General features: G+C 41.6%; 1 protein-coding gene across 2 annotated transcripts in view; it reads right to left on the bottom strand.

Annotated features, from left to right (window-relative positions):
- Positions 1-22,995, bottom strand: part of BCAS3 (BCAS3 microtubule associated cell migration factor) — a 341,361-nt gene extending 318,366 nt beyond the window's left edge. Inside the window, exons 1-6 of one of the 2 annotated variants that reach the window (XM_006154459.3) lie at positions 22,931-22,995; positions 22,536-22,764; positions 20,548-20,635; positions 14,393-14,447; positions 8,524-8,599; positions 320-426 (exon numbers count right to left, since the gene is read on the bottom strand). In XM_006154459.3, the coding sequence (XP_006154521.1) occupies positions 320-426; positions 8,524-8,599; positions 14,393-14,447; positions 20,548-20,630 (321 nt within the window). In that variant the 5' untranslated portion in view covers positions 20,631-20,635; positions 22,536-22,764; positions 22,931-22,995. The remainder of the gene's footprint in view (positions 1-319; positions 427-8,523; positions 8,600-14,392; positions 14,448-20,547; positions 20,636-22,535; positions 22,765-22,930) is intronic. The other variant, XM_006154460.3, reaches the window with a different exon arrangement.
- Positions 22,996-27,654: the final 4,659 nt, after the last annotated feature.

Below are 27,654 nucleotides of genomic sequence, written 5' to 3'. Positions count from 1 at the left end.
TTTACTCTTTTGTACAATGAGAAAAACAGTATCTATACCAACTTAACAGGGTTTACAGTAAAGTGAGATCTTGCATGTAACATAATTTCCACAACTGCTGACATACTTCAGGAGACATTTATAGCATCTCTGATTTGCCACTTACCCTTCATTCTCAGTGCTTTATGTGGTGTCTCACACATAGTAGTCTCTTTGCAACTTCATGTGAAATAAACAGATGAGACCTTAATAAAAGTATAAAGTATCTCCAGGTTTCGCTAATGAAATCTAACACGCTGCACACTATTATGTTTTAAGGATTTAATCACTTGATACTTACAGGGATGCTCCAGACCTGCATTCCATCACTGTAGCCAATCATAATCAATAAAGGTGGTTCATTCCCAGTGCTATGTATTTCATGAAATTCAAGATTTCTTGATGTATCTGCATTAGAATTAAATAACAAAGAAGCAAATTTAAAAGATACAATGTCAGTCAAGAAAACAACTATAGTTCTCTAAATCCAATAGTATAACAATTTTTAAAATTGTTTCTTTTTGGAGACTGGCAGTTGGCAGGGTGGTTAAAGGCACTGGAGGGTACTGGACTCCCACATGGTCAGCCATGGTTTGAGTCCCGGACCTGAGAGCTTAAAACTCACGTCAGGCACAAATGTGTGCATACCCAAAATCCAGAGAGAAGAATGGAGTAGAGATTGCACTATGCCCACATCCCCGGGGGCAGGTGGGGGGAGGTGAAACCCCATCTTCTGTCTCTGTCTCCAGCGAGCACAGCACCCTATAGCAAAAATCTTTCTATGGAAAAAAAAAAAGTCAAGACCACCAGTTAGCGTAATGGCTATGTCACTGAATTCTCATGTAGTTGACTGTGGTTCAAGTCCCAGACCCGGTGGCTTAAACTCACGCCGGGCACATGTGCATGCGTGCGCAAGATCCCGAGAGGAGAATGGAGAAGGGATTGCGGTGTGGCCATCCCCCCAGGGGATGATTTTTCGTTTTCTGTCTCTCTCTCTCTCTCTGTCTTTCTGGCAAGCGCATGCACCCTACAGCAAAAATCTCTCAAAAATAAATAAATAAATAAATAAAAGAAGACATCATTTAAAAGAAAATTAACGAAATGCTGAAATTAGGAAACTAGTATGTATTATTTTAAGCAGAGTACCTACAATTATCAGCATTAAGTAAGGTGGAGTAGTTCTCAAGATTTTGGGGAGGATTTTTTGTCTTTGCTCATTTGTTTTGTATGTACTTATAAGAAAAAGAGAGAGAGACAGGTACCATTGACAGGGTTTCATCATGCTGCAGTCCTCTCCTCAGCCCAAGGGTAAGCAAGGACCACAAGAGTATGCAGGCATGTGACTAGTATGTTTAGGTGACCTGAGATCCAAACTCAAACCTCCCAGTATCATGCAGCTATGTCCTACTGCCTGTACCACTGGAGCCACAGTCAAGTAAGTTTAAAAATCAAACTTGGGGAGTGAGCAGAAGGCGTAGCAGTTCCATCACTGGACTTCTGTATTCCATGTTTGTTAACAGCAGTATCATAGTGCCAATACAGTTTAGAAACCTCAGAGTCATTTTTATTATGTGCCAGTATTGGGTCGTTGGAAAAGTCATGACATATTTTTCTGTTTTACTAGGCAAAAATGTGTCATGACTTTTCCGACGGACCCAATAAAGGAAGATAATGGTAGAAAGAAACATTTCCACAAATTGGCCCCATATAGAAAGATCCTGAGGCATGAAAGGTCTATGCCTTTAATGACCTGAAAGGATAGCAGGGTTGGGGTTATTAAGGGGAGATACATGGGAATAGAAATCAGGCCTTGGGGCACCTGTGGCACATTTAAGTAAAGATGTCTAGAAGATAGTTGAAATGAGAAGTCAATCTTCCAGAGCAACAGAGGCTTGTAGTTTTATTTACTTCACACACTTCGTACTCTGTACCTCCCCTCCTGCCTGGTAACTAACCTCATCCTACGCCAAGCACAAGGATAGGCACGTGGCCAGCTGAGCCCAATCTAGAACCTCCTTGGCCACAGCGACTACTCCAGTAACGGGAAGGTGACCCAAGCTAAGCCATCTATAATAGGTCTCATAATGAATATTTTTGCCTCTTTGATCATATGGTGTAATTACACAGGCAAGAACAGAGAGCTCTGAACAACCACTGCTCCAACCTCATTAAAGTAATCAAAGAAGAGAAGCAGACATTCAAGAGAAGGAGTGAGAAGAAGTGGAGAAAGATGAAAAGTATCAAGTCCCTATCCTTTCTAGACATAGAAGTGGATTAAAACATAATGCCCTATGGAAAATAATATGATGGTTCCTCAAAAATGGTTCAAAATATTTAACAGCAGGTATTCAAGAGGTATCTGCACACCTGTGTTCACAGCACTGCTCAGAAAGCCAGAGGAAGAAGCAACCAACTGTCCCCTGATAGATGAATAAACAAATGTGGTATATAAATACAGCAGATTATTCCTCAGCCTTAAAGAGGAAGGAAATTTTGACACATGCTACAATATAAATAAACCTTGAGGTCATTATACTAAATGAAATAAGGCAGTTAAAAAAGACAAGTATCATATGATTCCATTTATATGATATACCTAGAGAGTAGTCAAAATCATAGAGACATAAAGGAGAATAGTGGTTGCTGAGGGCTTGGAAGAGGAGGAATTTATGCAAGATGAAGAGTTCTACAGGCTGCTTATGCAACAATATGAGTATACTTAACAATATTTTTTAAAGAAGTATTTATATTATTTAATTTATTATCATTATTGTTCTTCAGTTTGACCAGGGAGAGACACAGAGAGAGAGAAAAGGCAAGCTACCAGGTCTGAGACTTGACCCACAGTCAACCATGTGGGAGTCCAGTGCCTTAACCACCATGCCACCTGCCAGCCCTGACTTAATATTAAATCATGTATTTGATAATGGTTATTGTGCTAAGCATATTTTTCCAAATGAATTTTTTTTTCTATAGGGTGTGTGACTCGCCAGAGAGACAGAAAGCAAGAAATCTTCCTCCACCCCCTAAGGGGGATGGGCATGCCACAATCCCTTCTCCTCCATTCTCCTCTTGGGATGTTGGGCATGCATGTACATGCACCCAGCATGAGTTTTTAAGCTGCCAGGTAGGAGATTTGAACTACAATAGATTATATGGGAGTCCAGCGACATAATCATTATGCCATCTGCTAGTTCCCCACATTAAAATATTTTTAAAAGCCTGTTTCTACTTTAATCAATTACTTGTAACTGGGAAAAAAAGGAAGCAGCTACTAAATATGAATACTGGCACTAACAGTACCCAACCATAGGGCCAACAGGTGGTATGGTGGTTAAGGTGCTGGACTCCCACATGGTCAATCATGGTTCAAGTCCCAGACCTGATGGCTTGCTTTCTTGCTTTCCTTCTCTCTGTTTCTGTCTCTCTCAGGTCAAATTAAGACAATAATAAATTAAATGAATAATTCTTTAAAAAAAAAAAAAGTACTAACCTTGATAGGAAACTATGTCTGAGGTAAAGGGATGGTAAGAATTTCTCCACACAAGCTAGAAAGTTGGCAGTTACTGTTATACAGTGTATATACTGCTGTTTGACCTGATTTATTCTGGAACACAAACTACCATTTGCTTACTATTAGGGAATTTGACAGAAAACGTCAGTACGTCAAACTGCATCAACTATTTCTCACACTTTTTTCAGTATGGTGTGTCAAAGAAGCAAGCTTCGGTATAAATCAGACTGCCTGAAGTAGAGGAAAGTGATCGCAGTGAGACTGGACCTGTGGAAGGTGCTCATTTCTCTCTCTCACTCTCATGTGCACATATACACACTCTCTCATGAATAATGATAAAGTATGAGCTGGCCTCACAGCCTAGTGGTTAAGAAAGCTGGATTCCACATGAGTGACCACAGTTCCAATCCCAGCCCCAGCACCTTGAGAAACATGCCTGTGTGAGTGTGCACCAAATCCCGACAAGATGGAGAAATGGAGAAGGGACTGCGACATCACTATGCCCCACTGTGAAGGGTGCTCTCTCCCTGTTGCTCTTCCTCTATCACTCTGGTTAGTATATGTACCCTGTGGTAATTCACGAAAATTAATTTAATGTTTGGTTTGTTTTGCTTTGTTTTGTTTTAGGGCACGTGCACTTGCTGAAGAAAGAAAGAGAGAGAATGCAATAAAGTATGAAATAACCCCCTGAGGGAATGGCCACACTGCAATACCTTCTCCTTTATTTTCCTCTTTGGATTTTGGGCACACATGCACTTGTGCCTGGAATGTTTTTCAAGCCACCAGGTCCAGGACTCGAACCCTGGTTGACTACATTGGAGTCCAGCAATGTAGCCATTACACCATCCTTGCTGGCCTTTAATTTTTAACAAAACAAAAAAAAATAATACTCTACAAGCCGAAAGAACCCAGTGACTATTACACCAATGGTTGATTAACCATACTCTCTAGTGAACTTTAAAAATAGAATCTAGTAAAGGATACCAGTCAATCCATTGGGAAAAGGAAAACCTTTTTAGTAAATGGTGCTGGAAAAACCAGTATCCACCTGCAGAAAGATGAAACTGAATCCCCATCTTTTACCATTATCAACTCAAAAGTGGATCAAAGATCTGAACTTGGGGACCAGCAGGTGACATGTCGCTAGACTCCCATGTAGTCAACCACGGTTCAAGTCCCGGACCTGGTGACTTAAACTCATGCCAAGCACGTGTGCATGTGTGCCCAAGATCCCAAGAGGAGAATGGAGAACGGACTGTGGCATGGCCATCCCTCCTGGGGGATGATTTCTCACTTTCTGCCTCTCTCTCGGTCTTTCTGGCGAGTGCACACACCCTATAGCAAAAACCTCTCAACAAAAAACAAAAAAACAGAAAACAAACAAACAAACAAAATAAACAGATACCACCTAACCCCTGTCAGAATGGCAAAGATTAAAAATAAAAAAAGTTAAATAAAATAATTCTTTAAAAAAAACTTAAAAAAAATTTAAAAAGTGATAAGTGTTGGTGGGTATGTAGTGAAAGGGGAACTCTCCTACACTACTGGTGGGAATGTAAACTGGTTCAGCCACTGTGAAAAGTAACATGGAGGTTCCTCAAAGATCTACAGTTCTAAATAGAACTACTATTTGATCTAGCAATCCCACGTCTGGGGATCTACCCAAAGGACAGGAGAATGCTCAGTCAGAAAAACGGCTGCATACCAATGCTTACTGCAGCATTATTCATGATCACAAAGACATGAAAACAACCTAAATCCCCACAAACAGACGAATGGATGGAAAAAGTGTGGCACATATACTCTATGGAATACCACTCAGCCATAAAAATCAAGACTCTGGCATTCCATAGAAAGTGGTCAAATATGGAGGATCTATTGCTGAGTGAAGCCAGCCAGGATATGAAAGAAAGATATTCTATGTATCCACTTAATATATACAAACTACCCATACTTTATGGTAGAAATCGAAATAATAGAGGGCATAAAAGCAGTGAAAATAGTTATGGATGCTGAAGACAGTATGGAACAGGGAAGAGAAAGAAGGGAAGAGTATAGAGAAGGATTGCAAAAGAACAAATAGAGAGGCATGACATTAGTGGGACACAGAAATGCTTTATTACCTGTTCATGACAGCATACATAGTATTCTCAACTGGACTGGTCTAAGAAGTATTTCATGTGGGTAAATTCTTTATACAAGCCAAATGATATATAGAGATTGAATGTTTTTTAAAAAAAAAAAATGGGAATAAATACTAATTAAGAATCTGAAAAAATGATGAAAAGCTATTTGATGATAATGATGTGGATAGTGATATCTTTGTCTTGACTGATATGCATGATAATCGTGCTGGAAAAAGAAACGTAATACACTGTAAAGATATATGTGATTTGATGTAATATAAAAAAGATTATGATAATAAATAAAATTAAATTTTAAAAAATAGAGTCTTGTCAACACTAAGCAAAAGTTAATAAACTGATTAAAAATGCAGAAACTGAGACCAGCAGATGGTGTGCTGGTTAAGTTGCTGGACTCCCATATGGTCTATTGTGGTTCAAGTCCTGGACTTGGAAGCATGAAAATCACACCAGGCATATCTGCATGTGTGCCCAAAATCCCAGGAGGAAAATGGAGAAGGGACTGCAGCATGGCCACACCCATGAGGGTTGATTTCTCATGTGCCCTATGACAAAAAAAAAAAAAAAAAAAAAAAAGAAAAAGAAAGAAAGAGAAAGAAAAAAACATGTAGAAATCAGGCCGACCCTTAGTTTAGTGGTTAAGGCAGCTGAATTCCACATAGCAGCTATAAGGTTCTAGTCCCAAACTCAATGGCTTGAAAAACATGCAGGGGGCCAGCAGGGGGTGTACGGGTTAAGGAGTTGGACTCCCATGTGGCCATCTGTAGTTCGAGTCACAGATCCAATGGCTTGAAACTCCCTCCAGGCCTCTGTGCGTATGTGCCCAAAATCCCAAGAGAATAAAGGAAATGAAATTGCAGTGTGGTCATCTCCCTGGGGTGAAGGAGCGGGGTGATTTCTTGCTTTCTGTCTCTCTGTCTCTTTCTGTCTCTCCAGTGAATGCATGCACCCTAAAGCAAAAATCTCTCCCCAAAAAACTAAATAAATAAATATAGGGACCAGCAGATGGCATAGCAGTTATGTGACTGAATTCCCACATGGCCAACTACGATTTGAGTACAGGACTCAGTGGCTTGAAACTCATGCTGGGCACATGAGTTTGCATGCCCAAGATCTTAGGAGGAGAATGGAGAAGGGACTGTGGTGTAGCCATTCCCCCTGGGGGGTGATTTCTCACTTTCCTTTCACTCTCTCTGTTTTTCTCTAGTGAGCACATATGCCCTAAGACAAAAATCTTTATAGAAAAATAAACAGGGACATTTATAAACAAAATAAATACAAATTTAAAATAGAGAATTTAATTCAGAAACCCTAATAGTTACACAGGTGATGGACGAACTGAGCTAACAAACAAGGAACTGTGTGGAAACCTATTAGATTAACAACAGCAGGAAGATAATACCATTCCTAGGCTAGGAGGACAAAGAGGAGCACAGGATGGTGAGTCACCTGGCAGGACTGGAATACCAGCAGGGTTGCCCAGGGGAAGCTAAACAGGAAGGAAACACAGCTGTTGACAAAGAGGTACTAAAATAATTTTATCTTTCACTCTTCCTTTTCTACTATTCTCCCACTGAATCTTTTACCAACTCAGCCAGGAGACAACAGAAACACTTAAGGGATCATCAGCTTGCCAGAGAAAGTAGAAAAGAGCAATGAAATATTTCTGAGGAGAAACAGACCACGGGTCAGTATAAATTCTGTTCAGAATTTAAAGAAGTCTGAAAGTTCAAATGTTAATGATAATTTTGGCATTATAAGTCCATACAACCGGCAAACTTGAATTAACTTTTTTTTTTTTTTGAGAGGTTTTTATGCTATAGGGTGTGTGCACTCGCCAGAAAGACTGAGAGAGACAGAGAATGAGAAATCACCCCCCAGAGGGGATGACCACACCGCAATCCCTTCTCCTCCATTCTCATCTTGGGATCTTAGGCACGCACGCACACGCAACTGTCGTGAGTTTAAGCTGCCAAGTCCAGGACTCAAACAGCAGTCGACTACATGGGAGCCCAGTGACATAGCCATTACGCTAACTGCTGGTCCCTTAAGAACATCTTTTCTAAGAAAATTTTAGCTCACTTGAATTTTTTTTTAAGAGAGATTTTTTTGCTATAGGACACGTGCACTTGCCAGAGAGACAGAAATCACCCCACAGGGCAGACGGCCACACCGCAATCCCTTCTCTTCCATTCTCTTCTCTGGATCTTGGGCACAAATGCTCAAGTGCCCAGAGTAAGTTTAAAGCCGCCAGGACTGGGACTTGAACCCCGGTCGACGACATGGGAATCCAGCAATGTAACCATTACGCCAACTCACTTCAATTTAACTAAAATTTAAGGCTATACACTGTATTACAGTTACTTAAGACCCTGTGCAATACACTATTCATTCCAGAGGTGTTTCTTGAGTGTTGTTATTTAATTAAAATTAAATTTATTTTGAAAACAAAAATGTTACTAAAGAGAAAGTAATCTGACCAAAGTAAGAGTTCTCTTTCTTCGGTCAGATTAACCTCAAACATTTAATGCACATGGGGAACCAGCAGTTAGCGTAATGGCTATGTCGCTGGACTCCCACGTAGTCGACCGTGGTTCGCGTCCCGGACCCGGTGGCTTAGAACTCACACCGGGCGCGTGTGCGTGCGTGCCCAAGATCTCGAGAGGAGAATGGACGAGAAGGGATTGCGGCGTGACCATCCCCCCTGGGGGGTGATTTCTCGCTTTTTGTCTCTATGTCTCTCTCTGTCTGTCTGGCGAGCGCACGCGCCCTATAGCAAAAATCTCTCCAAAAAAAAAAAAAAAAAAAACATTTAATGCACATGTTCCAAAAAAGTTAAAATCATACCATTTAAGTCTGCATTTTCAAATCTGACCCAGACTATTTTCTCTTTTTCTTCTGTGAGAGGTGTTCCACTGTATGCCTGCATAAGAAATAGAAACATGTGAATAATTGTACTTTAAACTCTAATAATACTGACGTGTAAAATAACATGACATAAATGAAGCCAACCCTAACCCTCTCCAACTTCGCCAGCCGCCCTACATCTTGGTAACAAGCATGTTTTGAAACATTATTACTCCCAAAGAATTTTATCCAGGAACCTGATAACCTGGATCAAAAAAGAGTTGTAAGCTATTAAAGAACTGCATAAGTATAAAATAACAATAATTATGATCTATTATGAAGCATCACTATAATTCAAAGGCACACAATATACAAAGTCACCTCCTTTACTGGTCACCAAATGAGAAGGCATAGGAAATTGACAACTACCATCCTTATCTATTTAGTTTCCAGATGTTTAGGCCATTACACTCGACCTATACTTCTAAAGAGTTTGACTTTTTCAGTCCTTTTATCTGGCTTCCAGACCCAACCCATTCTCATTTCTACAAACCTGCAAGGGTCACAAAGATAAGCATTAATGGCCATAAAGTGTCAACAGAAACCGTTAGTATTCAGGAATATCATCTCTCCATATAGCACATTTTTATTTAAAAATGTTAAAAGATTATATACAGTAAAAGTATTTAGAATATTGACAAAATAACTTTTTTTATAAAGTGGTTTTCAATTTGCAGAAACTTAGTCAAAAGTATAGAAAACACTATCTTCCTATATACAATTTGTTATACAACCAACTATAAATTTCCATGTTAATTTACAACACTCATATTATACCATACAAGATTAAGGGCTACTGAAAATGCCATTAAAAGACAGGGTTATAATACCAGATTAAGAACACACAAAAAAGAAAATACACATCCATTGAATTTCAAGTCTCTTTAAAAAAAAAAAAAAAGTGAGATATGGGATTAGCAGATGGAACAATGGTTACATTGCTGGGCTCCCACATAGCAAACTATGGTTCGAGTCCTAGACCTGGTGGTTTAAAACTCATGCCAGGCTCATTTGTATGTGTGCCCAAAATCCCGAGAGGAGAGTGAAGGAAAAGGGACTGTGACATAGCCATCCCCTGGGGGTTGATTCCTTGCTTTCCATTTCTCTGGCGAGTGCAGGATCCCTACAACAAAAATCTCTCTTACAAAAAAAAAAGAAGGAAAAATAATTGAGATACGTATAAGGCAGCTAATTCCTTTAGAGAATAGAAGAACCTGCACTGGAACCAACTAATCCATCAACCTTATCTTCAACCAACTTATCCTCATGTTATTTCATGGTCTTGCTTTTTATTTTCATCCTTCAAAACTTTTTTAATTAGTTAATTTATTTAACTCCATATGTTGTATTATTATTATTTAATTTGACCAGAGGGAGACCGAAAGAGAGAAAGGGAACGTGAGAAAGCAAGTTGCCAGTTCCCGGACCTGAACCGTGGTTGGCCATGTGGGAATCCAGTGACTTTAACCACAATGCCACCCAGCCCGCCCAATTTTTTTTTTTTAATTTTGCTATAAGGCATGTATACTCTCCAGAAAGAGACAGAGAGAGGGAAAGTGAGAAAGTAAACCACTAGGTCTGAGACTTGAACCATGGCCGGCCATGTGGGAGTCCAGTACCTCAATGACATGCCATTGCCGCTCCCTTCAAATCTTTTTTATTTTAAGAGAGATTTTTACTATAGGAAGCATGCAATTGCCAGAGAAACAGAGAGAGATAAAGAGAGAGGGAAACCAAAAGCAAGAAATCATCCCCTAGGGGAATGGCCGTGCCACAATCCCTTCTCTTCCATTCTCTTCTTGGGATATTGGGCACACATGCACATGCAACCAGAATGAGTTTCAAGCTGACAGGTCCAGGGACTTGAACATTGGTAAGCTATGTGGGAATCCAGTGACATAACCATTATGCCATCTGCTCGTCCCTCAAAACTTTTTTTTTTTTTTTGAGAATTATTTTATTTCTTTTTTAATTTGACCAGAGAGGGACAGAGTGAGAGAGAAAACAAGTAAGAAAGCATCTTGCCAGGTCCGGAACCCGAACTGCAGTCGGCCATGTGGGTGTCCAGCACCCTTAACAACTATGTCACCTGCTGGCCCCTCAAAACTCTTTTTAAAATAAACTTTTTTGGGTCAGCCCATGGTGTGATGGTTAAGGTGCTGGATTATACATGGCCAACTGTGTGATTCGAATCTTGGATCTGGTCTCTTAAAAAACACACAGGAGGGAGCAGCAGTTAGCGTAATGGCTATGTTGCTGGACTCCCATGTAGTCGACCGCGGTTCGTTTTTTCCTGAAAGACATTTTCCATGCTGAGAATTTTCTCCCATCTATTCCACTTTGTACTCCATTACTCCTGGAAGATAAAAGGCTCCAGCAAAAAGACTGACAGCTTAGTGGACACATCAGCACCGAGGACAGAGGCCCTACTATGCACCTTTCAAGATTCAGAACCCTGGATATGACCAGTTAAAAAAAAAAAAAAAAAAAAAAAAAACCACCAGATATGTGTGCGTACATGCCCAGAATCCCAAGAGGAGAAGTGAGGTGAAGAGACTGTGGCAAGGCCATTTGCGTTGGGAGTGATTTCTCTTCCTCTTTCTCTGTCTCTTTATTAAACAAATGTGCTTTATTGAAAAATAAATAAATAAATAAAATAAACTTTATTTTGGAAATCATTTTAAATCATTAAAATGGTAGACAGAATTCTCCTTACTCAGTTTCCCCTAATATTAATCATCTAATAGAATCAAATTTCACATTACCATGTTGCATTGGTCAAAACTATAAACTAGGGGCCAGCAGGTCACATGGTGGGTAAGGCACTGGACTCCCACATAGCTGACCACAGTTTGAGTCCTGAACCTATTTTATTTTATTTTATTGAGAGAGAGAGAGAGAGAGAGAGAGAGAGAACGTGAGAAGGCAAGCTGCCAGGTCCAGGATGCGAACCATGGTCAGCCATGTGGGAGTCTAGCACCTTAACTACCACACCACCCGCTGGCCCAAAATTTGCTGAATAAATATTCTAATGTTCAGTTATAGGCCTATGATTTTACTTTCATACTTTCGAATTTGACCCAAATCTTCAGGGGACCAGCAGCTAGTGTAATGGCTATGTCGCTGGACTTCCATGTAGTCGACTGCAGTTCGCATCCTGGACCTGGTGGCTTAAAAACTCACACCAAGTGCATGTGCGTGTGTGCCCAAGATCCCGAGAGGAGTACGGAGGAGAAGGGATTGCAGCGTGGCCATCCCCCCGGGGGGTGGTGATTCCTCGCTTTCTGTCTCTCTGTCTCCCTCTGTCTCTCATTGGCGAGTGCACGCGCCCTATAGCAAAAACCTCTCCAAAAAAAAAAAATCTTCAGGGTCACTGCACAGATTATTGTCTCCTTTCTTCTTTATTCTTTTTTTAGAGAAGTTTTTGCTATAGGGTGTGTGCATTCACCAGAAAGACAGAGACAGAAAGTGAGAAATCATCCCCCAGGGGGATGGCAAAGCCATAATTCCTTCTCCTCCATTCTCCTCTCAGGATCTTGGGCACGCATGCACACGCACCCGGCATGAGTTTAAGCCACCAGGTCCGAGACTCGAATTACGGTCGACTACATGGGAGTCCAGCGACATAGCCATTACGCCAACTGCTGGTCCCATCTCCTTTCTAATGTATGATATTCATAAAAATAAAATTGGGTCAGCATGTGGCATGGATTTTAAGACACGTGGAACCCACTTGAATCTACAGTTTGAATTCTCAAGACCCACTGTCTTGAGAAACACACCAGGTATATGTGTGCGTATACCCAAGGTTCCAAGAGGAGAATGGAGAGGGGATTGTGGTGTGGCCATCTCCCTGAGAAGTAATCTCTCACTCTCCCTTTCTCTCTCTCTCCTTCTCCCTGTATCTCCCTGGCAAGTGCAAGTTATTATTTTAAAAAATAAAAAATAAAATTTATCTCCTAACTTCCATTATTTTTACCCCTATCAGTTTCACCAACCCCTTGTTTTCTGCATAACAGAAGTTACTCAACCTAGCATTCTTGTTCCTCTGACCAACTCTCCAACTACTCCTTTACAGGCTCTGACCACAGCCTCTCTCCTCCAGCCAACAAAAACTGCTTGCTACACAGGGTCCCTAATAGCACAAAAGATGCCATTGTATAAAAATTTGATAAAGAGGCATCTAAGGGCAGACAATCACAGAGGTTTTAAAATGCCATTTCTTTGCACTGTAGCCTCACTCTAGGGCTCAGGGCACTCAGAGAACAACTTGGGTTTCAGTCCCCCAAGTACTCTCTAACCTGACACACTGCATGGAGTACAAGACACCCTGTTGCCAGAGTAGTCCTGCAGGGCATGGTGGCAGCAGACTCATTCTACAGCAAACACCCAATCTTTTCATTTCAACTAGTGGTACTTCTAACATCCTCTGGAACTCGACTCTCCTTCTTTTGCTGTACATTCCCTTAGAATTAAGTATTCTGTCTGTACTAGGTGTAACATTTATTAATATGTTGTTATTAATCATCTCTGATTGGTTCATGCAATTTGACTTTCCAAGTTATTTCTTCCTTACTTGTTCCACAAACCTTGTTATCATGGTCTACTCTCATTAACATGGAATTAATATAATAAAGCCATACCAGGGACCAGGAGATGGTGTAATGGTTATGTCACTGAACTCCCATCTAGTAAACTATGGTTTGAGTACTAGACCAGCAGTTTAAAAGATATCAGGCACATGTGTGTGCATGCCCAAAACCCTGAGAGGAGAACGGACAAGGGACTGTGGTGTGGCCATCCCCTCTGGTGGGGGGGGGGGATTTCTTGATTTTTGCCTGTCTCTGTCTCTCTGGTGAGCACATATGCCCTATAGCAAAAATCTCTTAAAAAAAAATAAAGCAATACCAATATACGTTGGTATTTTGTCCTTATTTGATAAATACATTTTATTTAATACAATGAAAATCTGGATTTTGGACATTATAGAACCCTCCCATAAAGCTGGGACACTGATCTATGAATATCCTTTTTGAACAGTGCAGCTACAAATACCATGGCAGTCAAGGAAGATGACATCACCGTAAGAAAATATAAAAACCTTTCCGTTCAGCAACTGCATTAAAACTGCTTCCCAAAGCTATCATTTCACAAGAATTACCTGAGACTCTTACTATAGGCACAAGTTACCAGGCACCACTTCAAATTCACTGTGTCAGACTCTCTGGGAGAGAAGCGTAGAAAATATCTTTTCTTTTGTGTGTGACAAGAGATACTTATGTTGAGTTTGGACAATAGTACATTAGATGATTCCAGTAAGGCTATTCTCATTCTCACATTTATAGAAAGTAAATAATAAGGGGCCTGATCTCTAATAAGTTACAGTAACAAGGCCAACCCTACTTAGCATAAATGCTGCGTTAACATGAAAGAGATGTAGATTCATGCTCATTTTAGAAGACCTAGTTAATATCCACTGAATGAAGTGTCTATTTTCTCACTGTAGACAGGCAATATTTAACTAGAAAAAGGTCAAAGATTTTGGAAATGGAAATCAACTAGAGACCCAATTAATTTTTCACCTTGATTCCTCTAAGAAGACCAAGTTCTAAATGCCACTGTCCCCACAAAATTGAAGCACAACCAGCCAATAACGTGAATGGTTCCACCTACTAATTCTCAGAATGCTAAAACATCTAAAGCCTTGCCGAGGTTGCTGATACTAATGTCACCCTCAGGAAACAGAATGCTTCAGAACCTCCCTGGCCATGCGCCAAAGCTATTTCTAAAATCACACGTAGACACTTACCTGTGGCACAACATCTTGAAGAAAAGTCACAACACTTTCCATGTAGGACTGCTCTCTGAAAAAGGTGAAATGGATAAAATTTGTCATGACAGTTCACGACAGTCCATGGAAAAGTTCTGTTTACAAGTTCTGGAAAAACCACTCATAATGCTAAAATAAGAGGGGGGAAAAAGTCACCTCCTATCATCTCATAATTCAGCCAACCTCCTTTCTAGTTTCATGAGTCTTTGTATGTTATCAAATGTAAATAAGGCTTTAACATTTTTAAACATACTCTCCTAATCCGATAATGTCTAACTTGAATTTGAAGGAGTGATGACAAAAGACCCATCTAAGGCAGGACTTTCCTCTTGAGTCAGAGAATAATGCCCTAGTTACACCAAGAACAACTATTGCTGATGACTCAGTATTTAGTGACCATCTCTGTAAATTGGTTATAAACCCAGTCCTTTACCTGTATATAAAAAAATGATTCTATAGAGGCCGGCAGGTGGCATGGTGGTTAAGGGCACTGGACTCCCATTTGGCTAACCACGATTCAAGTCTCAGACCAGGCAGCTTGCTTTCTCATTCCCCCCTCCCCACCTCTCTGTCTCTCATTCTGTCCCTCTCTGGTATGTATGTACGTATGTATGTATATATGTATAAATAAGTTAATTAATTAAGTTAAATAAAATAATTCTTTAATGAAAAATGATTCTACAATTTGATGCAAATTTAGGCATTAGAATGATTTATTAAAAAGTCCTTGAAAGGGGCCAGCAGGTGGCATGATGGTTAAGGTACAGGTCTCCCATGTGGCCGATTGTGGTTCAAGTCCCAGACCTGATGGCTTGCTTTCTCACTTTCCCCCTCTCTGTCTCTCTCTAGAGAGCACACATGCCCTAGAGCAAATTAAAAACAATAAAAATGAATTTTAAAATTAAATAAATAATTATTTTTTTAAAAGTCCTCACAGAAATTTTGTCATACACAAGGCATGAAAAAATATTAAACTGCATAAAACTGAGGGGAAAATATATTGTTACGGATACTATTGGGTTGTCAGGAAAGTCATGACACATTTTTTAATAAAAAAATACATCATGGGGGACCAGCAGGTGGCAAGATGGTTAAGGCGCTGGACTGACCACAGTTCACATCCAGACCTGGAGGTTTGCTTTCTCTCTCTCTCTCTCTTTCTCTCTGTGTGTCAGGACCAGATCACCAAAGGCCACCCTGCCTCCGTTCTCAGGCAGTGGGAGCTACAATGTGGTTTTAAGCATGAATGAACCATGGGCTGGCAGGTGGCATGGTGGTTAAGGGCGCTGGACTCCTACATGGCTGACCATGGTCTGAGTCCTGGACCTGGTGGCTTGCTTTCTCTCTCTCTCTCTCTCTCTCACTATCAAATTAAAATAAATAAATAAAGTTAAATAATTCTTTTAAAAAAATCATGACTTTCCCAACAACCTAATCAATTAACACTTTTTCTTTTTCCTTTTAAGGTTTTTGCCATAGGGTACAAGCACTCACAAAAAGAAAGAGAGAGAGGGAAAGTGAGAAATCATCCCCCAGGGAGATGGCCATGACATAGTCCCTTCTCTTCCATTCTCCTGGGATTCTGGGCACACATGCACATGTACCTAGCATGATTTCAAGTTGTCAGATTCAGGACTTGAACTATAATCAGTCAAGTGGGAAGTCAAGCACCTTAATCACCATGCCACCTGCTGGCCCCCATTTTATTCTTTATTTATGAAAGAGTGCACATGCACCAGGCTAGCAAGTGGCATAGAAGTTAAGGCACTAGACTCCCACCTGGCCAACCCCAGTTTGAGTCCTAGACCTGGCGGCTTGAAATACACACTGGGCACGTGTGTGTGTGTGTGTGCCCAAAATCCCAAAAGGAGAATGGAGAGGGGATTGTGGAGTGGTCATCCCGCAGAGGGTGAGGTCTCACTTTCTGTCTCTCTGCCTCTGTCTCTCCAGCGAGTGCACATACATCTCTGTCTCTTCAATGAGCACACATGCTGTATAGCTAAAAATCTCTCAAAAAAAAAAAAAGTGCACATGCACAAAGGTGAGAGCAAAGGAGAAATGGGCACTCTCTACATGGTCTGCTCACGTCATGATTTCCTCGTTCACTCCTGCAGCCCATTAGATCTTTTTTCCATTGAATTTTTAGTTTTTTGGGGGGTATAGGGTACATGCACTCACCATAGGGGCAGACACAGATGGAAAATGAGAAAGCAACCCCTACAGGGGAGAGCCATACTACAATTCTTTCTCCTCTGCTCTCCTCTAAAGATGTTGGGCATGCATACACAGGCAGCAGGCATGTTTTTCAAGCTGTCAGATCCAGAACTTGAACCACACAGTTGGCCATGTGGAATCCAGTTACCTTAACCACCATGCCACCTGGCTGTCTCCCGCCACCACTGAATCTTAAAGACTTGTGTGTGTGCCCAGCGTGTTTCAGGCTGAGCGGGCCAGGGATTCAATGTACAATCTAGCTTGTCTTGAGGAGCACATTACCACTGCACCATGGAACCAGCCCTAAATTAACATATTAAATGGAATGTGTCTTGCTGACACACAAATGTCAGCAAATGGATAAAAACAATTTCTTCAAAATATTAAATCAAACTCATTTCAGGAAAGATGTGAAAAAATATACCTAAAGAAAATAGTAAGGGGCATGGGACCAGCAGTTAGCGTAATGGCTATGTCACTGGACTCCCACATAGTCAACTGCGGTTCAAGTCCCAGACCTGGTGGCTTAAATTCACACCGGGCGCGTGTGCGTGCGTGCCCAAGATCCCGAGAGGAGAATGGAGGAGAAGGGATTGCAGCGTGGCCATCCACCCTGGGGGGTGATTTCTCACTTTCTATCTCTCTGTCTCTCTCCGTCTGTCTGGCAAGCACACGCGCCCTATAGCAAAAACCTCTCCAAAAAAAAAAAGAAAATAGTAAGGGGCATGGGGCCAGCAGTTAGCGTAATGGCTATGTCACTGGACTCCCACATGGTCAACCATGGTCCAAGTCCTGGACCTGGTGGCTTGCTTTCTCACTTTCCTTTTTCTCTGTGCATCTCCCTCTCTGGTCAACTTCAAAAAAAAATAATGAAAATGAATAAAATTACACAAAATAATTCTTAAAGAGTTACCTTAAATCCTATGGAAAACAATATGCCTAAGAAACCTACAAAAATTGATCATGACTAGGGTGGCATGGTGGGTAAAGGTACTGGACTCCCACATGGTCAACCATGGTCCAAGTCCTGGACCTGGTGGCTTGCTTTCTCACTTTCTTTCTCTATTTCTGTCTCTCTCTGGTCAACTTCAAAAAAAAATAATGAAAATGAATAAAATTACACAAAATAATTCTTAAAGAGTTACCTTAAATCCTATGGAAAACAATATGCCTAAGAAACCTACAAAAATTGATCATGACTAGGGTGGCATGGTGGTTAAAGGTACTGGACTCCCACATGGTCAACCATGGTCCAAGTCCTGGACCTGGTGGCTTGCTTTCCTGCTTTTCACCTGGTGACTTGCTTTCTTGCTTTCCAACTGTCTGTCTGTCTGTCTCTCTCTCTCTCTGTCCCTCTCTGGTCAAATTTAAATAATTAAAATAAAAATAAAGTTAAATAAAATAATTCTAAAAATAATTGATCATACCTAAAAAACTAATAATAATAATTAGAGCTACCTCTTCAGCCCCACTTTTTAGACATTCTCTTTTTTAGTTTGTCTGTTTTTGTTTTTTTTAATGTTACTTTATTTATATATTTATTTGATTCTGACCAGAGAGGGACAGAGTGAGAGAGGGAAAGGGAGAAAGTGAGATACCAGGTCTGGGACTCGAATTGCCATCGACCATGTGGGAGTCCAGTACCCCTAACCACCACACCACCTGCCAGGCCCAATCTCTCTGGTTTTTTTTGTTTTGTTTTGTTTTCTAAGAATTATTTTATTGACCTTTACTTATTTTCCTAATTTGACCAGAGAGGGACAGAGCAAGAAAGAGAGAGGGAAAGTGAGAAAGCAAGTCATCAAGACCAGGCTCAAAGCATGGTGGGCCATGTGGAAGTCCAACGCCCTTAACCAACATGCCACCTGCCAACTTCTGGCCACTCTCTTAACTCACTGTTTCAGCGACATGCAACTTCAGTTCTTAGACTACACTAAAGTTGTGCCAGCCACTTGGAGTGCTGCTTAAAGGGAACCAGATCTACATTACTGACTGTGTGTAGATTGAAAAACATACCAAGTGTATGCATGCCTTAAAGCCTGACAGAATGTAGAAATGAAGAAGGGACTGTAGTATGATCATGACCAATTAGGGAGTGCTTTCTCTCTCTCTCTAGCGAGAGAACATACTCTCTGGCAAATATTTTAAAAAGAATACAAGTTTTTTAAATCAAGAGTTTTATGCTACCTTTCTGCTTGAAATCCTTCCTGCATTCTACCCTTCCTTTCAAATCTCCACCATGGGTGTTGTCTCCTCAGAAAGAGCTTTCCTAATAGAATTTATGGATAAGAGTTTTTTTTTAAAGTTCATGAAAAATGAATATACAAATATTATGTATGGAGGCCAATAGGTGGTGTGGTGGATAAGGGTGCTGGATTCCCATATGGCCAACCATGGTTCAAGTCCCAGACCTGGTGGCTTGCTTTCTTGCTTTCCATTTCCCTTTCTTTCTCTCTCTCTTCCTCATCAAAAACAAAAACAAAAACAAACAAACAAACAAACAAAAAACAATAACAAATGGAAAAAAATAAATCTTTTTTAAAAAGAAATAGAAATATTATATATGAATTTTCATTGTTTTCTTTTTAGATTTTTTTTGCCATAGAGTGTTTGGGCTCAACTGAGAGACAGAGACAGGGAAGTGAGAACTCACCCTGGGAGGTGGCCACACTTTAATCCCTTCTTTTCCATTCACTTCTTGGGATTTGAGGCACGCACGCACAAGCGCCCAACATGTTTTTTTTGTTTGTTTGTTTTTTTAATTATTATTTTTGGGGCCGGCAGGTGGCGTGGTGGTTAAGGGCACTGGACTCCCACATGGCCAACCATGGTTTGAGGACTGGACCTGGCAGCTTGCTCTCTCACTTTCTCTCTCTCTCTCTCACTTGTCTCTCTCTGGTCAAATTAAAATGAGTAAATAAATAAATAAAGTTAAATAAAGTGATCTTTTGGGGCCAGCAGTTAGTGTAATGGCTATGTCGCTGAACTCCCATGTAGCCATGGTTAGAGTCCCAAACCCGGTGGCTTAAACTCATGCCGGGCGCATGTGCATGCATGCCCGAGATCCTGAAAGGAGAATAGAGGAGAAGGGATTGCAGTGTGGCCATCCCCTGGGGGTGATTTCTTGCTTTTTATCACTCTGTCTCTCTCTATCTTTCTGGCAAGCACACGTGCCCTATAGCAAAAACCTCTCCCCCCCAAAAATAAATAAATAAATAAATAAAGTGACCTTTAAAAAAAAAGATTTAAAAAAATATATATATTTTTTTTATTTAGGAACCAGCAGTTGGCTTAACGGCTATCTCACTGGACTTCCATATATTTGACCACGACATAGCCATTATGCCAACTGCTGGTCCTTGTACTTCATTTTTTAATATAGCTCCTGGTCCACTAATTTGTTAAACATACAGTATGAAAATTTTAACTTAGTGCTCTTCGAATACTCTATAAATGTGCTGAATTCATCAACTTAGCCTTTCGTTTACTCTTTTAATTTGCCTTTAACAATATCTACCCATCCTGAAAGACAAAATTAAAAGCATTTGTACAATAGTAAACACGATTCAAAATAAAAACTTGAACATCAGTTATTATTCTTAGTAATCTTTTCTTCAGCTACAAGGTTTATCTGAATTTTGCTTGCCTGGGACCAGCAAATGGCATGATGGTTACGTCACTGGACTCCCATGTAGTCGACCGCAGTTTGAGTCCTGGACCTGGTGGCTTAAAACTCACACTGAGCACATGGACATGCATGCCCAATATCCCGAAAGGAGAGTGGAGAAGGGATTGCAGTGTGACCACCTGGGGGGTGATTTCTCACTTTCTGTCTCCTTTGTGTCTCTGGCAAGCGTACATACCCTATAGCAAAAATCTCTCTCTTAACAATGACAACAAAGAAAAAGAACTGTACTTACGTGACAGCCTGAGGGCGAACCACAGCTCCACCAGTACAACGACTGGGTCTTCTGGGGGAATCAGTAGCCATTGCTTCATTCATAAAACCTGTTTCCAGAGTGAAAAAAATAGGAAAAAATGGATCATCATCATTGAAGGTAAAAAATGAACTTTACGGTTGATCACTAGAGATCCTAGCCAGGTACAGTGGCTCACACCTGTAGTTCCAGTGACTCAGAAGGCTGAGGCAGGAGGACTTCAGTTTCAAGGCCAGTCTGGGTAACAAGAGATCCCCATCTCTTGAAAAAACAGCAGAGCCAGCCAATGGTATGGAGGTTAAGGCAGCTGGATCCCACAGTACTGACTGCACAGTTGAGTTGTGGACCTGACAGCTTGAAAATCATGCTGGGAGTTGGGACCAAGAGTTGGTGTAATGGCTATGTCGCCGGACTCCCATGTAGTTCAAACCTGTGGTTTGAACTCTTGCAGTGCGTGTGTGTTTGTGCCCAAGATTCCCAGAGGAGAATAGAGAAGGGATTGTGCCATGGCCATCCCCCGTAGGGGGGTGATTTCTTGCTTTCCGTCTCTCTGTGTCTTTCTGGCGAGTGTACCCACCCTACAATAAACCTCTCCAAAGAAAGAAAGAAAGAAAGAGAGAAAGAAAGAAAATAAATCATGCTGGGAGCATGTACGTGCCATGTCTGCCCAAAATCCAAAGAGAATAGAGAAGGGATGATGACATGGCCATTCCCCTGGGGGCAATTTCTCACTTTCCTCCTCTCCCCCTCTCTGGCATGTACATATGCCCTATAGGAAACTAAAAAAAAGAAAGAAAGAAAAATGTCTATAACATAGGAACTCTTCCATCAATTCCTATTACACTAGAAATGAAAATGAGGAAATTTTATTATTATTTCAAATTATCTTTTTTCTTTTTTTTTTTTTTTTTTTTACATAGGCCCATGCCTCAGAACCAAAAATCCAGTTTAAGACTCTGGCTGGATGTTCTCTTTTGTCCTTAACATAAACTGGAAAGATAAGAGAATCACATCAAGAGATGGGATGTATGGCACAGGATTGCTTAGGTAAACAAATGAGCAAACTTTGTGAGCCAAAATTAAAGAATTTGCTGGAATTTTATGCTGAGAGCAAAACTACACATGGCACAGTATTTCAAAACCAAATGGAGCACGGACTGGTTACCACTTTTACCTTCCAACTAAACCTGTTGGTAACCTATAGGACCCTACAGGTGCAATTACATTTTTAGCCCCCTTCAATTGTAACCTGCTCACCAGAGTCTAAACAAATAAGCAATATAAACTTATCTGATGTTAGAAGCCCCTTCCTTTCCTATTGCATCACTAAATCTTGGATCCTTGGATGTCTAATAAGCCTCTGAATCACTGAGGAGGTTTTAAGAGCATGGAGTCTACTTGGTTGAGGTTAAAAGAGAACTGACGGCACTATTAAAAATCTCTCACAGGGCTCAGGGAAGCCCACTGGATATCATCTTGAAAACACCCAAAACCATCCCTTCTAAGTAGGGGACATTCTATCACCTTATCTGAAAACTCCCAAGCTAGTGAGCCCCACCTCCTATGACTTAAATAGCCTTTACCTCAACTAGCCCAGCTACCCCTTTCTTAGAGGGTACCCTCACCTCCAACCCCTCAGCCCTTCTCATTTCCATGCCACCCTTTTTTCCCCGAAGCACAGTCTCCTCAGCCCTGTCTTCTAAAGGCTCTGTCTCCTGAGCACGACCCTCACCAGCCCTTCAGGCCCCCAGCGTCTGAGAGCCACTCGCACCGGGCTACCCACTTAACCTCCAACACCAAGCCACCACTGCCCCCGGCCGCCCTCTGGCCCCCTGCCTTCTCCCCTCCCCCTCCAGTCTCGACACCTCTCCCCAGTAGAATTCCGGCCTGCCAGACCCGGTCCCCTTACGCTGACAGCCCATCGTCCTCTCCAAGCCTCCCCAAAGCCAAAGCCCCACCAGCCCTCTCACCGGCCGCTCCGCCGGTAAACGCTGTTCTCCAGCTCAAGGCTCACTGTTTGGAGTCTCCCCTCGTGATTGACGTCTACCACTTCCTACCACGCCTCAGCGGAACCACCCGTCCAGCCAATCCCCGAAGGAAACGGGCTCTGACCGGGCACCGCCCTTAGAGGTCCGCTTCGCCAACCAGCAATTAGAAAAGAGGCGGACCCGCCTCCTGAATTGATCCAATCCGCTGGAGCTGGAGGGAAAACACAACAGCATATAAGTTCGGGTGAAACCGACGTGTCAGGTTCGGTTGCGAGCGCAGGTAGGTGGGGAGGAATTAGGGACATGTCTATTTTCGTTGCAGAGAACCCTGTCTTGGCTTTCCCAAAAAAAGCAACATGCCCCGAGCTCCTGCCCACCTCATCCGAGCGTCTCAGGCAAGGAAGCAGAGGATAAGGAACCTGGTCTGTTTACATCGAATTCTCGCGACACCTAGTTCGAAGCTCAAAGCACGTGGACATGGCAGCTGCCAATCACTTTTAGCTGGCCACTCACCCATCCCAAGCCCGCCTTCTGCTCCGCCCTTTGCGATGTGTTTACCTTCCGGGAGCCTAGACTGACTAGCGCCTCGGGTCAGCGGTGGACCCTAGAGGTGTTGGTCCGAGTAAGGGTTGCGTCCGGTATTCTTGTCAGTTAGTAAACCACGCCAGACTCCTTTCTTATCGCAGTTTCTATCTCCTGTGTCTTTGAGGATCGAGATTTCGCCTTTGTCTATTTTTCATTTACATTTCTTTGATAAGATAATCTGATTTATTACACGCTCAGCACAGTCCTTCATTTTCTTGATATACATTACTTCACATGTATTATCAAATTTAATGCCAACGACAGTTTCAAGAGGATTTAACATATTCAAAGGTATGTATTTGTAATGAATTGCCTGATATAACAGTAAAAAAGTTCTTAGCATAATGAAGGAGGGAAAAGTTGAGTGGGAAAACTACCTCACGGGAAGTATGCAGTTAATCAGAGACTAGAAAGATACATAGATGTAGGTGTGGATACAGATATATACATTAATGCCAACGGAGGTAACAAAGTAAGTCATTTATCAACCTAGTGTTTCAAGAAGGGACTAAGAAAAGATTTGAGGGACCAGCAGATGACATAATGGCTATGTCGCTGGAGTCTTATGTAGTCATCTAGGACCTGGTGGCTTAAATTCATGCCGGGCGCGTGTGCATGTGTGCCCAAGATCCCAGGAGGAGAATGGAGGAGAAGGGATTGCCAGGATTGCCAGGATTGCCGGGTGGCCATCTCCCCTGGGGTGTGGTTTCTCACCTTCCTTCTCTCTTTCTCTTTCTGGCGAGCTCACGCACCCTATAGCAAAAACCTCTCCAAAAAAAAAAAAAAAAAGGATTTGAAATGTTCCACCCTTTTCCACTCCAGAAATTCCCTAATTATGAGCCTTTTAAGATTTGCTTCCCTTTGGGACCAGCAGTTGGCGTAATGGCTATGTTGCTAGACCACAGTTGGAGTCCTGGACACACGCAGGCGAGTGTGCGTGTGTGCCCAAGATCCCAAGAGGAGAATGGAGGAGAGATTGTGGCATGGTCATCCCTGGGGTGGGGAGTGGTGGTGGGTGGAGGGTGATTTCTCGGTTTCTGTCGCTTTCTGTCTTCTTTCTGGTGAGCCCGTGTACCCTACAGAAAAAACCTTTGTTCCCTGCAGGCCGCAGGTGGTGTGGTGGTTAAGGTACTGGACTCTCACTGACTGCAGTTCTAGTCGGGCCTCACAGGTTGCTTTCTCACTTTCCCTCTCTTTCTCTAGTCAAATTAAAAAAACAATAATAAAATTAAACAAAATTTTTAAAAATTGTTTTATACACTAAGCCCACTAAAGAATGTTTCCAATATTCCACATTCCTTCTGCTCTCATTGCTATCACTATCTTTGTTGTTTTTTAAATGTTTTCAGTGTGTTTCTCTTATGCATATCTTATTTTCCCCAACTAGAAAGTTAAACTCCTTCTTGATAGACTATGACTTTTACAATCTTGAATCCCTCTGAACATCTAGCAGCCCAAACACCAAACAGGTATTTAAAAATTCAGGCATTTGAATTACAGAATTATTATTCTTATATTGTGCAGGGCCCAGAGCAGTAATGAGGGAATCCAGAGAAGACCAATACGTAGCACTGACAAATGAGATCCACAGTTTTTGTAGTTTTTCAGTTTATATAGCCATTTCATATGCATCATTAAACTCTCTAACTCTTTGACCATTCATCTAAACAGTTATGGAAAAATTAAGCAAAACTTAAACCATGAAAGATATACTTGTACAGAAGTTCATTCACTCATTCATTCCAAAATATTTGAGTACTTTTTTTTTTTTAATTTTTGACCATAGGATGTTTGCACTCACCAGACAGAAAGGGAGAAAGCGCCCTCCAATAGACCGTGGTTGTGCAACAGTCCTTTCTCCTCCATTTCTCCATCCTTTGGGACCGTGAGCATACATACATGTGCCCAACATGTTTTTCAGGCCACTAGGGCTGGGATTCAAACCACATGGTAAACCATGTGGGATCCAGCTCCCATAACCACTAGGCTATGGGGCCAGCCTAAGTTTACATTTTTTTTCATAGAGAAAAAGCTTTCATGGAGATGGGAACAAGAACAGACACAGTATTTCAGGCACAGAAGCTATTTCAGTAAATCCAGAGAGGGCCAATAAGTATTACTCACAAATTGGATAAACAGGATTTGTATAGTTTCTCAGTTTATATGGCTGTTTTATATGTTAAACTTCATAACTCTCTGACCAGGTGGGAAATGATGTCTGAAACTAGACCTCGAAAGAAAACAATAGGGCCAGCAAATGATGTAGTGGTTAAGGTAGCTGGATCCCACATGGCTGGCTGCACAGTTTGAGTCCCAGACTGGTAGCTTGCAAAACTCCAGGCAGGGTGAGCAAATGGCATAGTTGTTATGAAGCTGAACTCCCACATAACCAACCATGATTTGAGTCCTACACCCAGTGGCTTGAGACTCATGCCAGGTGCATGTGTGTGCATGCCCAAGATCCCAGGAAAAGAAGCAACTGTGGTGTGGCCGTCCTCCTGGAGTCTGATTTCTCACTTCTCCTCTCACTGTCTCTGTTTCTCTCTCTCTCCAGCTAGTACATATGCCCGAAGGCAAAAACCTCTCCCAAGAAAAGAAAAAGAGAGAGAGAGAGAGAGAGAAACACCAAACACGTGTGTGTTTGCTTTCCCAAAATTCTGAAAAGAGAATGGAGGAGAAGGGATTGCAGTGTAACCATCCCCACTGGCAGAGGTGGGGTGTTGGAGAAGTGCTTCCTCACTTTCTCTTCTCTCTCTCTCTCCCCTTCTCTGTTGAGCACATGTGCCCTATAGCAAGTTTTAAAAAAAAAATGGTGTAATGGTTATATCGCTGGACTCCCACATAGTCGACCATGGTTCAAGTTCCAAACCCAGAAGCTTAAACTCATGCCAGGTGTGTGCATGCATGTCCAAAATCCTAAGAAAAAGAATGAAGGAGAAGGTATTGCATAAGTGGCCATCCCCCCACGGGGTAAGTTCTTGTTTTCTGTCTCTCAATGTCTCTCCTGCCCTATAGCACAAACAAACAAAACTGTCAAAAAAATAAAAAGAAAGAGAAGGAAAGGAAAGAAGTAGCCAATTTCAGAATGCATTTGAAAGAAAACTGAAGGACTTCGTAATGTGTTAATGTGGGATGTAGGATGTTAAGCAAATGTTTTTAAATAATTATTTATTTAATTCCATTGCTGATTATTATTTTTTAATTTGACCAGACAGAAAGGGAAAGCAAGAAAGCAAGCCACTAGGTCTGAGATTTAAAAGACATTTAGCCATGTGGAAATCCAGTGTCTTTAACCACCACGCCACCTGCCAGCCCAAATATTTTCTTTAAGAGAGATTTTTGTTACAGGGCACACACGCTCACTGGAAAGACAGAGACAGAAAGGGAGAGATCATTTCCCAGGAGGATGGCTGTGCTGCAATCCCTTCTCCTCCATTCTCCTCTTGAGATTTTGGACATGCACACACACACCGAGGGTGAGTTTTAAGCCACCACGTCCAGGACTCAAACCGTGGCCAACTATGTGGGAGTCCAACAACATAACCATTACACTATCTGCTGGTCCCATGTTAAACAAAAAATTATAGGAGACCATTGTTTTGAACTGAGCCCCTGCTAAAGGCCTTAACAGACCATACTGAAAATCAAATCATGGAGTCACTTATGCACCAAGCAACTGTTTGACCTTTTGAGAAATGAGGAACCCAGAGATAACAGCCATGCTTTCCAACAGGCCAGTTTCAATCAGCATGATAATGAAGTTCCCTCTGCACTTAATCTTACACACACACACACACACACACACACACATAATTTAAAGTAATTTGATGTTAACTAGTTATTTTTATTGGTAACTCTCCAACTCCCCACCTTAGGATGAAAGTAACTAAAATCTTTTTGTTCTGTTTCTGCTTTCTTTATCCTTTCTCTATCTTAAATACTGATCTTTTCTGCTCAGCTCATAGGAAACATTCTGTTTTCCAAGGTGAAATGTGCAATTCTAGAAGCACAAATAAAATCAATTAAGTCTTTTTATTTGGGGGGCCAACAGGTGGCATAATGGTTAAGGCATTGGACTCCCACATGGCCAACTGCAGTTTGAGTCCCAGATCAGTGACTTGAAACTCACACCAGGTGCATGTGCATGCATACTCAGAATCCCAAGAGAAGAATGGAAGAGAAGGGATTGTGGCACAGCCATCGCCCAGGGGGTGATTTCTCACTTCCTGTTTCTCTGTCTCTCTGATGAGCTCATGTACCCTATACCAAAAATCTCTCCAAAAATCTTTCATTTTTTTATACTTTTTTTTTGAAGTTTTGCTATAGAGCCACTAGCACTTGCCAGAGAGATAGAGAGAGAGAGAGGAGTGGCGTCGCATCTTCAGTCTGCTAACAGGCTGGGGCTTTGGGCCTAGGGTTGAGAAGTATGCATTTTTCTCTCTTCCGTGGCCCTAGTGAATAGCTGAGATTTCTTCCCATAAATTTAACACTCTGTCCTTTGGCATGATGGATTTGC

Source organism: Tupaia chinensis, unplaced genomic scaffold, assembly GCF_000334495.1.
Source record: "Tupaia chinensis unplaced genomic scaffold, TupChi_1.0 Scaffold000407_4, whole genome shotgun sequence".
NCBI lineage: Eukaryota > Metazoa > Chordata > Mammalia > Scandentia > Tupaiidae > Tupaia > Tupaia belangeri.
This window is presented reverse-complemented; position numbering and strand designations above follow the sequence as displayed.